Genomic DNA, 15,859 nt, shown 5'->3' on the forward strand with positions numbered 1-15,859 from the left:
ACTAGAACTACACACTAAAGAATTTAATGACACTCGTTCTCTTTCCAGATAACCCAATTTTAATCTAGCTTTAACATCATAAATAAATAAAGCTTTTTCTCCTGTATGTTGTTTCTGAGAATATGAATGTCTAACTTTAAATATAATATAAAAATCTTATACAGACTTCCGGTGTATACTGGTATAATTTATTATTAAAAATTATTAAAATTGATTATTAAAATTACAAATTACAAATCTTCAAAACGTTTTCGGTCCAGTCGTACCATCATCAGTGAAAAACCTGAAAGTATATTACTACTTTAAAATGAAAAAAACATAAGGTAAAATTTTGACTGTTAAATTACAAAACAAGTGGAAAATACTTACATTTAAAGTAGTTGAAACTAGCTGCGTAATTGGGTGTAAAAACCTTTGTATTATAAGAAAATAATTAGTAATTTTATTATTATAATGACACTAGGTCGATGTTATATGATGTAACATAAAGGAAACATATAATATCTTCCCTGCTTGAAAAGAGGACGACTTTGTCCCACTATTAGATGTAGTCAATAGTCATCAGGCCAAAGTCGACCTCCTTTCGAGCGGGAGAGACGTATGTTTCCTTTATGTTAAATCATATATAACATCGATCTAGTGTCATTATAATATTAAAATTACCCATGATTTTCATGTAATACACGGTTAAGAATTTACGCATATACATTAATCTACAACAGCAAAAAGCATGTAAGTTATATATTTGTTGCTCGATTTTTTTTTTAAATTAACAATATGAATGAAACAGTATGAACAATACTTTTTACCATATTCGAGTATGATACGTAAAAGATATCATTTTCATTCCACGTGAGCTTTATCACAAAGATAAATATCAAGCTTAACTCCAAACTGTTATTTATAGAAGCACTTTATTTACACTTAAATGCAACAAATGGTGAGAATTTGGATTGAGGCAAGTAGGGGGACATATTTAGGAAATATCGATGGTGTAGAACAGAAAAGAAAATTCTTACCCATTAGAGTACAGACATACAGTACGCCATTGATTGGAGCGGTGGCGGCTCGTGGCTTTAGAGACAAGGTCGGCAAGGTTTTTTTTTGTTCTCAGGTAGATATACCGTCTAATAAAAAGACCTTTTCCTATAAATTTAGAACCTAAACATGTTTATAAATTTACTCTATTAACTCTAAACGTTGTTTGGAAGTAGCAAAATGGGTTTTAACATCATCGTAAAATTTATTAGAGTTTTGGAGAGATTTTCAAAGTTTTTTTTCTATTGGCATTTGAGACAAGCTTGACATTCTCTCTTGTTTCATGGTGTTTCGACAATACGTTTTGATTCTTTTGAGACAAGAGAAATCTCGTTCATTTGAGGCAAAAGTTGGTGGTAATGAGAGAATTATTGACAATAATTTAATAATTTCGGTAACAGTTTGTAGTAATGAATTGCAGTATATAAAATTATACATATCTTGTAACTTATCTTCCGAAAATATTTGGATCAGCATATAAAACTTTTAATTCTTTTTCTAATTTTATTTTATTAAAGAATGATGGAAAATTTTCAAATTAACCTGTCTAATAAATATTTTGGAAATTCTTTGATATTTCTTTGGCGTAACTTTTAAATTTTGAATCGTCAAAGAAGTCAAAAATTTGCAAATCTTCAAAATCCGAAAAACCAGTATCTATTTGCACAATAATAGTATCCAAAATTTGAAAATATACCTACTCGTTTCTCGAGATCTGTTTGTGTGTCATGCCTTTCTCTTTTTTTGGGGGATTCGGAAATATCAAGCGAGTCCAAAACGTCACTGCGTATATACTGGAAATTACTATCATTACGAAAATCTCTGAGATTTTGCACCAGTTTTGTTATTCTATTTTTTAAATGAATATTATCAGTTAACTGATTTTGAACAACATTGAATATTAAATAAGTTTGGGTAATCATTTAATAAAGTTTTCAAACCGATTGCTTCACGGATCGAGATATATCATCACTTTCAAAATCGTCGCATTAAATAATAAAATCAAAAACTTCCAAAAGCTGTTCACGAAAATATGATACAGTGAAAACTAACCGAGATTTAAAATTCCATCGCGTCTGACAAACTGTTGGTATTTTTTTCGAAACAAACCGTTCTAAAACAATAGTCCGCTTAGGCGAGCTTGAGAAAAATGAAGCAAATCCGCTTAAACTGGCAAAAAAAAGACGTCATTCCCTATTTTTTTTACATGTATCCTGAAAAACTAAATTCATTTTATGCGCCTGGCAGTGAGTAAATAAAGCTTGCGGTGCAATAGTTTTAACTTTCGCCTGGTTTGCCCTACCAATTTATTTTTGATATCAAAAAATATTAATCTGTCCTTTAAAACACCAAAAATATATTCTGCCTTATAGCTTTTACTCACGTCTGTAAAACCTAAAAACCTCTCATAACAATATTACCACGTAACGCATATCGAACAACCATTGATAATTGTGAATGACATGAAATATCGGTAGTTTCTTCTACTTCTAGTGAAAAGCAAATGGTTTCCTGAATCTTAGATTCAATAACGTTACTCAAAATGTAACTAATTGATTCTATTAATTCATTCTGGATTGTTTTCGATACACCGCTAACTGTCTTGGAATCAGAAAGTAAATTAGAAAATTCCAAACCGTATTTCTTAAACATGTTTATTAGTTCTCTATAATTACCTTAATTTAATGAATGCTCAGATTCATCGTGTCCCCTAAATGATAATTCCTGACAACTTAAAAATTACAATATCAATTAAACGACGTAAAACTGCGTAATTATTTTTTACAATTTCGTTATGTTAAATAGCATTTTCAAGTTGGGCATTATTTAATGAAACATAGATATTTTGTTTTCCAAATAAATCTAATTTAATCTGGCTGTATGTATGATCTTTCGAAATATCATGTTTCTGTAAAGCTTTAAATTCTTTTAATTTATCGTAACCAGATTCACACAGTAAGGAGAGAAATGTATGTTTGGTTGCTCATCAACTAATATTTCGTTGATTTTTACATGTATATCGTCAAGCTTGGGATCGGCTGGCCGAAACCCAGGATCAATAATTTGACAATAATTGTCTTACGCAGGGATCACTTAACGCTCAGATTGGACGAATTCTTTTAAAAACCATGAATAAAATTTAGTCTGGTCGAATTATTTTAAATACCATAAATAAAATTTAGTCTTTATTATCTCACAAATATTTTTTTTATTTCACAGAAACAAATGACATCAACTTATTACCTGCCACAATTAATTATCGAAATATCGATTAAAAAAAATATTAAAAAAAATCTTTAATATCTATAAAGGCGTGGATCGGCATTGCCGACACTGCCGATCCTGACCGGCCGCCACTGGATTGGAGTTAATTTTTACAGTTAACAAAGTCATTGGATTGGTTTTGGTAATGTGGATGATAATGTTGTGATCTGGATCTGGAGCCTAAGCAACGTGAACTTACAAATTTCTTAAATTATATCAATCTAAACATTAAGATCCAGTTTACTATGGTAATAGAGAACAATAAACATATTGCAGTTTTAAATAATTTAGTAGAAAGAGAACTCAAAGCAAATAGACAGTTATTTAGAAACAATTAGATTCATTACTGTAATCAAGAGAGATGTCATAAAAAAGTTAAATGGTCAGGATACTAGAATATGTGATCCTAAAAAAATGGGAGACAAATTAAAACATTTATAAAAAGCAGTGGAACACAAAGGATATGTAAAACTTTTTTATTGTATTATACCATACCTAGTTATCTAGTTTCGTGTCTGTCTGTCCTAATCCAATGATCCCTAAATGCCGAAATTACAGCATACCATCCTGCATACTTAATTCGCTGTCCCAAGAGACAAGAAATCCGCAATAACCCAACACAACTAACCCAAGTTCATTGTCAATTGAAATATCGATACCTTTTATTTCACCACAAACATCAAAAATATTATCACTCATAATACTATTGTATTACTTAATATACTCCCGGAGAATAGAAATCTGATAACTGCTGTTACTAGTAGCGTCATTGAAAAAATCTTTAGCCAAACTTGCTTCCTGTCTGACCAAAATAATAAGGTCTAAATAACCTTTTACCCCAACTATTGAACTCCCCACTTTATGGATTTCACTTTAGTTGAAATCAACAGCCAGCGGCTCTTCAGAAAGAGACCCCTAATCAAAAATATTTTGAAAAAGCACAACACCCAAATTCTTGCCATTACAGATACTCTCTATAACACAGATCTCACTTTTGCAGGATTTACAACACTCCATCGAAACCGTTGTCAGGTTGCCCGCTGGATCGATATTCTTATGCCATGGCATACCACACTCAATTCATAAGTTCACACAAAATTTTTAACCTTAATTTGGACTTCCTGGCAATAGATCTGCACATACCAAACAACCAAGCCCTCATGGTAATCTCTTAGTACCGGCATCCTAGTCGCTGGTCGTCCGCTTTGCATATAAATATTAGAGTACTTCGCTGCTCAAAAAAGACGGCTTTTACGTCTATACAAGATTAGCAGCAACCCAATAATAAAAACAGAATATTACTACATTTCTGCTAGCATTAATAGAAAAATATCTAACTTACAGGCTCCCCTATGGGAAAATAATACCTCTAAACTAGATTAGAGAGACCTCGGAAAATTCTGAATTTAAACCCAATATTTTCATCTGTTCGTCAATAATCAAATGATCAACTCCCCGTAAGGAGAAAGCTTAAGTATTTAAAAATTCGCTTCACAACAATTTCTAAATGTCAGACAATCTAAACTTTGATAACATATTCAAACTCAACACAAAATATATATAGTTAGAAATACTCTCAGATTCCACAATTCAGACCATAACACGATCATGGAGCCGCCCACAAATAGGAAAAATGAAGAGTTATTGCCGACTAGGGAATAAATAACTGTCCAAAACCTGTTAACATCAGCAGACGATGCCTAAACAGTTTCCTGAGAGTAGCATCTCTCTTCTTACGAAAACTATTAATGATGTCTCAAAAACAGTCATTTTCCTACTCCTTCTAAAGTGGCTAATACAGTTATGTTACCCAAACAGAGTAAACCCCGTACCGATGTGAAATCCTACAGACCAATCTCTCTAATCATTATGCTAGCGAAAATCCTCAGGTATATCCCTAATAAGGGACTTAATGGGTTTCTCGAAGTCCACAACATCATCCCAAAATTCCAATCTGGTAGATCCCCAAAATGCATTGGTAGACTTTACCATCAACTTCACACAAGCCATCAATAACAATATTGTCTCCAAGCCACGTTTCTTGATGTTCAGAAAGCTTTTGATTAGGTCCGATATGATGGACTTGTTCGAAAGCTGATTGAAATTAAGCTTCAATTACAATTTATAAAAATTGTACATTCGTATCTAAATAACAGAACTGTTAAAGTCAAAAACTGCAAACAATTGTGTTTCGCAGCCCTTATATATCTATCCGAGTTAGTAAATATAACGCTAACCAATTTCCTCTGGAATTGATAGGAGAAAGACTGAGAGCATATTACCTGGATGTCCTGTTTCACAGTAGTCTCAACTGGAATGGTGATCTGAAAGGAACTTTAGATAGGGTACGAAACAGAGGTCGACTCCTTAAAGCACTTGCAGAGAAAATTGGAAGAACAAACATAAAGACCCTCATACATATTTATCAAACCTACATTAGAGCAAACTACAAAACCTATAAATTCGCCTCCCGTGAAGTCCACAACATTTCCAACGTCCCAACTAATATCGAGAGAACAAGGTCTCCAATAGGAACTTTATGTCATAAACGGCCCACATTCCAACACACAGGAGGTGCTAAAAAGTTTCTGTTATTCTTAATATGACGTACGATCCCGCACACGAAAATCAAAAATTTCTGATCCAGTTCTTATGCTTACGCCGGACAGGGCGAGATTGGTTTTTTGCGGTCTCCCAATCTCATTGCATAACAATAGCTGTTTATTCCCTCGATAAAATAGCCGCAACTATTTTTCTCAACTGACTTGGCGTTGGTTGAGACTATCTATAGAACTCCAACGAGACCTGGCTGTTAACGCAAACGATCAATAACACAATTTTAGTGCAGTACACTAGTGTTATGGAGTTGATCTTAGACGTAAAAACCGCTGCAGGAACAATGGTCACTGGAGAACACAAATTTTGTCACCGTCGAGTCAGCGCACAAAAAATACACTCACAAACACAAATCTCAATCACACACACTTTGGCATGAGAGTAAAAGGGGTCCTCTTTCTATGTTAGAAAGAGGACCCCTTTGACGCAAACAGTCAATAATATAATTTTAATGCAATATAGTAGTTCTAGAATTGACTGGGGACGTACAAAGGGCTCATGGAACAGTAGCAATACCGAAATGGTATTAATTCATTCATAATCCTTAACAGGCGCTTTACTATTTATCTAAACGTGGCGTAGACAAAAATTGTATTTATATTTAATTGTAAACAAATTTATATTGCCGGAAATGTCATACTATAAATTAATGGTCTAAAGGAAAACGAATCGAAGAATAGTAAAATATTGTTTTATAATTATTTGTTGGTAATTTTTCTTATTAATATTAGCTTAAATATATTGAAACAACATTTTCTATTAATTCTAATGTATTTTCAGCCCAAAATACTTGTCTCAAGGATAGAAAAGTGTCAGGCAGACTGGTGCGGCGTTGTGCACCAGGCACTGAATTAGTTGACTGGCTTTTGAGCGTTTCGTCTAGTATTCACACAAGAGCTCAGGCTGCTGCTATGTGGCAAGCACTTTTAGAAGAAGGAGTATTATCGCATGGTAAGTAGTCAAAATTTTAAGTATTTTAGCTTTAATATTTTTAATTTGCTGTTTTACCAAATGTATTATCATTTGTATTAAATGTTTACCAAATTTAGATTATAAATTAATATTACAAACTACTCATATAATGAGATTTTATGTAAAAACTTATTGACACAAGATCAAACTTCATAAGTGGTTATTCAAAATATTTAAAAGAAAATTTCCAGTTGTACATGGTTTTATTTATACATGTTGGTTTTAAAATTAAAAATGCAATAGACTCTCAAGACTTACTGTCTCGAGATGGTATCATGTTGTGTTATGGTATGTTTTTCCTGATGTTTTACTATAATCGAAGCGGAGGTTTTAGCAGAAGGTGTTATCTGTTAGTCCTGGTAAACTAAAGTACTTAACGTACGCAAAGGCAAAATCAAACAACCGGGGAGAGATTTATGTATAGGAACTCAAATACTAAATGCAACTAGAAATGGAACGTAAATTCACTCAAACTGACTAACTGACGAATCGTTGTCTTCTTTTTTGAGTAGCTGTTTATTTCTTGAGGAAATGTTTTTCTTTGTTGCTCGGCACTGTGCAAGGAGTGGCTAACCGCTAAAGTTGTTTCAGATTTTTCGCATGCGTTAAAATTTGTGTTGTATGAGAAGAGAATAAATGCAATCAGCTAATTGTAGTTAGTGGGAAATCAGTTATGCCCTAAAGTATTTTATTTTTTATTTTCCAAGTTTTATTTATAATACAAACACATTATAAATAACACATGATATTGTGACAAATGCAAAAAATTTTACTCAGCTAAATATACTAAGTGACATTGACATAGAAATTCAAACGTCCATTACAAATTTTGTATAGAAGCTTATCTTGGCAAAAACAATAAATGAATATAATTTCAGCCATATCAATTTGGACTTTCGTTTGTTTTTAATTTTTTTTTTCTAAATTTGCTAACCACTAAAATTTTATTTAAAAGACGATCCAATTTATCAACTAGGCGAATTTGATAGGGGACCGATAGTTGGCCTAAGGAAAGCCGGACTGGACTGTCTTTACGGGAAATTGCTAAGAGTTTACACTGTGTTAAAATTTTATCGAACATGGCGTCAAGAATATCGATTACGAAGATTGATCAGTAAGATCGAAGATCGATTTTCATTTCGGCAACACTGGATCTGACCCCTGAATATCGACGTAATTATCTTGAATGGTGTATAGTTAAAATGGTATATTACTCTTATTGCTAATATAAGCATACAAGACCTGAGAATCATACATGCCCGTAAACAAAATTTGAACATGCATGACCCAGGAGGGTTGGTGCCTATGCTAGTTAGAAACGAAACCTCCCAACCCCAGTGTTACCTAGATACTCCACCAACCCTCCTCGCCTACTATTATACCCATAGACGTATCAGTTAATTTTAACTATTATTATTGCGTTGTAAGAATTTGTATGTTATATTTTTTCGTCAATAAATGTCAAATATTCCCTCTTCTTCTTCTTCTTCTAATGGCGCTACAACCCTTTGTGAGTCTTGGCCTGCTTAACAATGTTCTTCCATTCTGCCCTGTCGGATACTTTCCTTCGCCACTGCCTGATGTTCATGGTTTTAAGATCCTTCTCTACGTCGTCTATCCATCTTTTACGAAACCTTCCTCTTGTTCTGTTTCCTTGGGGCTTCCATCTCTGAACTACTTTTACAGCTCGATTATCTGGCATTCTTTCTAGGTGACCAAGCCAGTTTAGTCTTTGTGATTTTACAAATCTGACAATATCTGCGCTCTGCATTAGTTCATCCAGCTCATTTTAATTCTCCACGAACTATCGCTGCATTGGGTTGGTCCAAATATCTTCCTTAGTATTTTGCGCTCAAATATTCTCAGTTGATTTTCATCAGTGGTTGAGAGGGTCCACGTTTCACATCCATATGTGACCACTGGTCTAATTACTGTTTTGTAGATTCTCAGCTTAGACTCACGATTCAGTAACTTACTTTTCATTAAGTCTTTGTATGTGTTGTCTATTTCTATCAAATATTCCCAATCTCAGTAAATCGACTACAATAGAACATTAACCTGATGTCTTATTTGCACTATGCAAGTATGCATGTGCAAGTACAAGCTGCATTACAGCGATGTGTGGTGGGTGGAATAGATATTGGCAATGGGTCCTGATGTCTTCTTTGAAGATTCTTTCTGTGGCCAAGAGAATAAAATATAAAAAGAAGCAACAGAGTTAGGAGAAGCGAGTATATAGTTAGCTGCACGTGAATGATTAGAAAACTCTAGATGTCCTTTGGTAATATTTAATATTATGGACTTAATGGAGAATAACCCTTACGTGTAAGAGTTTTACAAAAATTAATGAGAATAAATGTTAATCCCTTACGTTCCATTCTCTTTTAGTTTTGTGTTAAATCTATAATTGTGACTCCGTCTTTTTTAATTGTTCAGTGTTTTTTGGTTATTGTGAAAGTCCTATTAACCAGAATGCACCCCTTTTGGGTTTTAATTATCCCTATGAACTATTTTTGTTTTACAACTTTCATATTTTCGTAACTTGTTTGTCTATTTGTTTTTTTTTTACTTAGTTTCATAGGTCTTTCCGACCTTTCTTTTGATATAAAATCGTTTTCCATGAAATAAGGATAGTAATCTTTGTTAACGGCCTAATACTCAAATGAAAGCTAGGTTAAATTAATACATTCTAACACGCAATTAATTGTGCTACTAGGAAAAAGGTTTAGGAAAATGATGCAATTTGTGTTTCAAAGGTACTGTTGCTCACTCGTTGGAAATAATGGGCAAAGTGGTAGCGAGGCAGAAAATACATAAAATGAATAGAACAAAAAGGAAAAACAAGGATGGGAAGAGAACAATAATTATTTACAAAAAATGGACCCTACTTTTTTTCTTTTAATATCTTCATTGCGAAATAATTAGAAATGGGATTATCATAATACACAAACAATGTCTGAATGGATACAAAGAAACAAAAATATATTCAATGTATAAAAAGATCTAAATAAACCTTTACAGTTGTAAAAAGAACAAAAATAATAATAAAATAAAAAAACTATTTAACTCACTATGTAAAAACCTATATTTAATATAGGTAACTACTCTATGACTTGGCAATACTCTATGACTTGGCAACGCGGTAGTGGCTGGTTAAGTACTGTGTTATTATTTTTCGTCTTTGGTATTCCAGATTTTTCGGGAACTACAACAAGAAATAATATAGTGCAGTAAGTGAATGTGTAAAATTAAAATAAAAATATTATGTGTCCCTAATTACGGTCCCTAATGTAAGGCGGTCATCCAGCGTTTGAAGTTTAGTTTTTATGTATGAGCAAAGTGTTTATTTAGTATAGCGATACACGATAGTTTATTATTAATGAGATATTTGTTATTTAGTTATTAATAATGAGTTTTTTAGTTAAGTGAGTTAAATAAAATTAGTTAAACTACATTTGCTTCAGTTGATTTCTGAAACCACAGATCAACACGTTAACTGCTGTAATAAGCATTGACCATAAAACATTAGAAATCACTTGAGTTATTTAAAAATAAATAAACAAGGTTAATTTTTAATTAATGAAGTGTGAGCATCGACCCAAAATACGGTGTAATCCTTGAACGATTCAAAAGCGACTTTACCAAAGTGGCAAGAAGTTTTGAATACAGAATAAAAAAATAAAAACAATAAAGGTATTACAGTGAAATGGTTAACATCGTTATTGTCTAAACCGTTTGGTAGAAAACGCGTATAAAAACGTATACAAACTGGTAGAGAAAACCTGCCTGATGGAATTACACATTTCATCATGCCCATTAATTAATAATTTAGTTGTTGTAGGGTGAAAAATAAATATTTATCTGTACATAGTAAGTTTTTGGTTTACACGCCATTTTTTTAATAGCGTTTTTTTAATAAATGTTTTCTTTCAGGGTTGGTAACATGATACATCATTGTATGTAACACTTTTTGTTTTTATTTATCATTAGGTTTAGTCTAGATGGTTATTGAATAATCACCAAATGTCGTTATGTCGTATTTATTACATATTATCTAAGCTTTTTAGACAACCGTTTGTGTACATAATACTTTTATACTCCTCAAGCGGGTATAAAGATTTATCTTATATAAATTAACGAAAACAGGCACATTAAAGCAAAAGCAAAAAAAGGAGCTTATAAATAATGCTGATAAATATCGTTAAACACTTCGCACCAAGCGCAACAAGAACATAAAATTGTCGTTTTAATTAACACGTCAAGTTTTGAAAACCTTTGTCTCCAAGATAAATTCAGCGTTTAAGCAGTGCCTCATTGATTAAATATTCGGCGGTTTTTTGGTAACAATAAATTTTAATTTTTAAAATAATACTTGTTTTTACCGATCTTTAATATCTACAAGCAATTGTTATATAAAAATTAAGTCACAACAAATTGATTTTGGAATTTTTTAGTATTATAATTTTACGTTAGGCACAGACATGCGGTATTCGGTGAATCACAATTATTCACTATTCGCCGAGCAGTTCGTAAATGTAAGCAAACAGACATAAATTACATATGGTATAATTTCAGAAGATTGTCTGCTTTATACAGCAGCGAATAGCGATTATTCGTCACGATAAATACCATGCACTCTAATACCTAACTAATTGCCAAATAGTAAATATTTGTCAGATTTGTCAGAAGCGTGTATTTGTCAGATAAACATTTTTTTAAATTTTCTGGCAGTTTCAGTAGAGTGCATTTTGAATTAAATAAATTACGTATATACTTCTTGGTATGTCAATTAATTTACTTCAAAAATTATTTTTTTGCCACCCTGTATAAATATTTATGTTTAGGTTTATATTTCGTAAAACATATTAAGACAGGACGTCTGATGTGGATAGGGCATGTAATGTGGATGGAACAAAATAACCCAACTAGAAAAACGATCCCTAATAGACCCATTGGTCAGAGAAGAAGAGAAAGATCCAGAACAAGGTTCCTTAGTAACATCGATGAAGACATGAGAAATATGGAAATACGTGCTTGACGAAGGAAGGCGATGGATAGGGACGACTGGAGATAAATTCTTGAGGAGGCTAGGATGCACGCAGGGTTGTAAAGCCAGAATGATGATGATGTTTATATGACTGAAAAGATAATTAATATATATATATATATATATATATATATATATATATATATATATATATAAAAGTAAACGTTAAATAAAAAAGAGGTTAATCTTTGTAAATGGGTATATTTTATAAAAATCCTTAAAAGGGTTACATCAAAAACACGAACGTTTTCGGAATAACAGTTCCATCATCAGGTTAAAAATACCTAAAATAAGTATAAACCATTTAATTAAAGCAAACGTGGTTTAAAATTTTGACTAAGGTTAAAAAAGCAAAATGGTTATACTTACAGGTTACCATGCCTGAGCCACCAAAATATTAGGGTAAAAACCCTTTAAAATATATAAAGTTACCAAAGATTGTACATGATGTTATAAATATTTTAATTAAATTTTACTTCAGGTAACATACACCCATGATTTAAGTGAGTTCCAGTGTCCGGAGAGTAAACCTCTTCAAACGGACTTCAGCTGGTAACTGTTACCAGCCAAAATTAGTAAAATTAAAATATACAAAATAATATTTTCATTACTATAAGATGCACAGATTTTTAGGCATAGATGCATAGGCGTGGCCACAGTGGAGGCCGTGGACCCAACATTAACTTTCGAGGGGCGCAAAAATTGGGATCGTTTACTTCTAGAAACAACTAATATGTAAACATTTTGAGTAAAATTAATAACATTGAATAAACGAGTATTAAACTAAACCGTAAAACTTTTGTAATAAATAAGATAGATAGATCTAATACGGACCTCCGTTGGTAGGCTTAAATTGGAAAATAAAAAAAAACTATATGGGGGGGGGAGGGGTAGGGCGAGATTTTCAGCATTGGAACCCAGACTAAAAAAAAACTGGCCACGCGTATGATTAGAGCTGAGAAAAAAATCGACCCGTGAAATTATTTTTTGAATATATTTTTGTTAATACGAGATTCACACGAAATTTTACATATACATTATGTATTTTATATACATTTTAAAACAGATCTTCCGTCCAATCCTTGTTCCATCCGTTTTGTGGATAATATGTCATCAGACAAATACATGTCGACTTCTTTTATATCTCTCGATACAGGTGTATGTTTAGATGAGTCATGTCCAATTAATTCATCAAAAACATATCATGGACTTAAGTCATCTTTATCAGTTTATATTTTTTGTACTGGTTGATTTTCAATAGTACAATTTTCTTTTCCTTTTTTTATAGAAGTATTATTTTCTTCAAGACAATTAATTCATAGAATACCCGAGGTAATTGATTGGATAACATTAAAATAAATGCTCAAAATGTTCTCAACCTTGTTGATGGCAATAACACAGTCTCCTATAAAACTCGTTCCGAACTTTGTTTAAAGTTTGAGGTGGAATATTTCGTATTTCTGTAGTCATCCTTTTTTGAGGTCTTCAATGCTAGTTGGTTGAGTTGCATATACTTTGTTCTTGAGATAACCCCACAGAAAAAAAAAAGGCGTAAGATCTGGCGACCTAGCCTGTCACTCAATAGTACCCCTTAGTGCGATCCATTTATTGAAGAAGATTTCATTCAAGTAATTTCTCACCATTAAAGCATAACGGGATGTTGCACCGTTCTGCTGGCACCAGACAGTTTCATGCGGTAGAGTCGGAGCTATTGGATTCGGATATAAGTTAGCCAACTGAGGAAGAACATAGTCTCTTAGCATGCTTAAATATTTTTCCGCTGTCAAATTACCATCTGCAAATATAGGACCAATAGTATGATCTTTTATAATACCTGCCCAAACATTCAACTTTTGAGGATACTGAGTGTGTGTCTCTCGCATCCAATGAGGATTCTCCGCTGACCAATATCTACAGTTTATTTAATACTACAGTAGAAAGCTTATTTTATTTCTGGAACTTAACCTTAATGATAGTCGTTCAACTAATCGTTTTTGTTTTGTTTTTAATTTGAATTGTGTTTGTGCTTATATTTTACATGCTAAAGTAAATTATACAACATTTTTAAACTAAGTGTTACATGTCGAATATAGCTGCAATCCACATTGCATTTATAAAGCATTGTACTTGTTATTGTTATGTTATTAAAAATCAATACACAATCAATACTTGGCTTTCAATCAGCTGCATACCCAATTAACCTTAACCTCTCTTTTCATCTACCAGATCAGCTGTTATTTTAGAGTATATATATATATATATATATATATATATATATATATATATATATATATATATGTATATATATATATATATATATATATATATATATATATATATATATATATATTTATATATATATATATATGTATAAACGTAAATGTCAGTAGACATAGATACAGGGCATCACAAAAAGAGTGGTCATAAATTATACCACGATTTTTAGGGATAAAAGAAAATAAGTCGATCTGACCTATATGCAAAAGTGCACTTGAGCAAGTTCCAAAAACTTTTTTAACTTATGTTTTAACTTTTTGTGTTAAGGCAATAAAACCAAAGTAAAAATAATTTTTCTTGATTTTTCTAGATTTATAGTGGCTTTAAACCATTTCCTTTACTCTTTAACTTTTTTGTACTATAATATTGGATTAAAATGGACGTCAATAGAATTAAATACCTATTATACAACTTTTTCGTTTGCTAGCATCTGTTTGTAAAATCATTAAGTTAGAAGATACAGCCCCTTTTTTAAATGCGATATTACATTTTTATCTAGACACAAGATGGACCAGAAAACTAATTGATTGAATTGTCTGGCGCCTACGAGAAGACAAACGCAGCAGAGGACGACCACCAACACGCTGGATGGACGGCATTAGACGAATATCCAAGAAATGGCAACAAGAAGCACAGAACCAAATATTACGTTTATTATTAACTTTTAATTACAAATAAAAAAGATATAAGTTTAATTTAAAAGTCTTTAAAATAGACTCCTCGTTCCTGTGTACCGGATCTACATGCATTAGCAGCTATTAAAATTCGGTTCCTTAATTGTTCTTTAATTGTTATTTCCATGTAATTATCAAAATTATTCATAAATCTAAAAGAAGAAATACTTTTGGGAAAATCGCCTGCACTATTGCTGAATTTCCTAAAATACCGCGCCCCAAAAAATACACCGGACACTGTCTACGAAGGAGCTCAGCCACTTTACTGGCTGATAGTGGTGGTTCTATAACCAACTTGAAAAGACACGGAGGATGGAAATTAACTAGTGTAGAAAATTCTTTCTCTTCTTCCTCTTTATAAACAATTCTGCTTGTTAATTGGCGGATTAATACCTTTATGGAAGGTTGTCACTCCTTTTTTTGCGCGGTCGTCCGATACTTCTTCTACCGACCGATTGGTGACATCTCTTGCTATTTTGATGACACAGGTCTCCCCCATTCTGCTTATGTGGTTATTCCATTCTTTTTTTCTAATTTGTGTCCATTTATACACTGTACGTTACATTTTCTTCTAATGGCTTCACTTATCTTTCGATCTCTCAGCGTATTTCCTGTAATTCTTCTCAGTACTCTCATCTCTGCCGTTTCCAGTAGCCTTTGCGTTGTGGCTGTGTCAGGTCTTGTTTCTAAGGCGTATGTCATTATTGGTCTTACACTGGCTTTATAAATTATTGACATTATCTAAGTGTCAATGTGTCTGTTTCGTCATAATATAGTGTTATTAATGCATCCTGCCAGTCTATTTGCTTTTGTACTTGATCTCTTACTTCTTTGTCCAGGTCTTCATAGCTAGATAGTGTAATTTCCAGGTATTTTATTTCCATTACTTGTTTAATACTGATGCCATCAATTTCTATTTTACATCTGGTAGGTTCTTAGCCGACTACTATTGTTTTAGTTTTCTGAGATG

The 15,859-nt window shown here is 32.4% G+C and overlaps 1 protein-coding gene across 5 annotated transcripts in view; it reads left to right on the forward strand.

Annotated features, from left to right (window-relative positions):
* Nucleotides 1–15,859, forward strand: part of Epac (Exchange protein directly activated by cAMP) — a 665,395-nt gene that overhangs the window by 496,599 nt on the left and 152,937 nt on the right. For all 5 annotated transcript variants that reach the window (XM_072525991.1, XM_072525990.1, XM_072525995.1 and 2 more), the window contains one exon: nt 6,700–6,870. In XM_072525991.1, the coding sequence (XP_072382092.1) occupies nt 6,700–6,870 (171 nt within the window). The remainder of the gene's footprint in view (nt 1–6,699; nt 6,871–15,859) is intronic.

This window comes from Diabrotica undecimpunctata, chromosome 3 (assembly GCF_040954645.1).
Source record: "Diabrotica undecimpunctata isolate CICGRU chromosome 3, icDiaUnde3, whole genome shotgun sequence".
Lineage (NCBI taxonomy): Eukaryota > Metazoa > Arthropoda > Insecta > Coleoptera > Chrysomelidae > Diabrotica > Diabrotica undecimpunctata.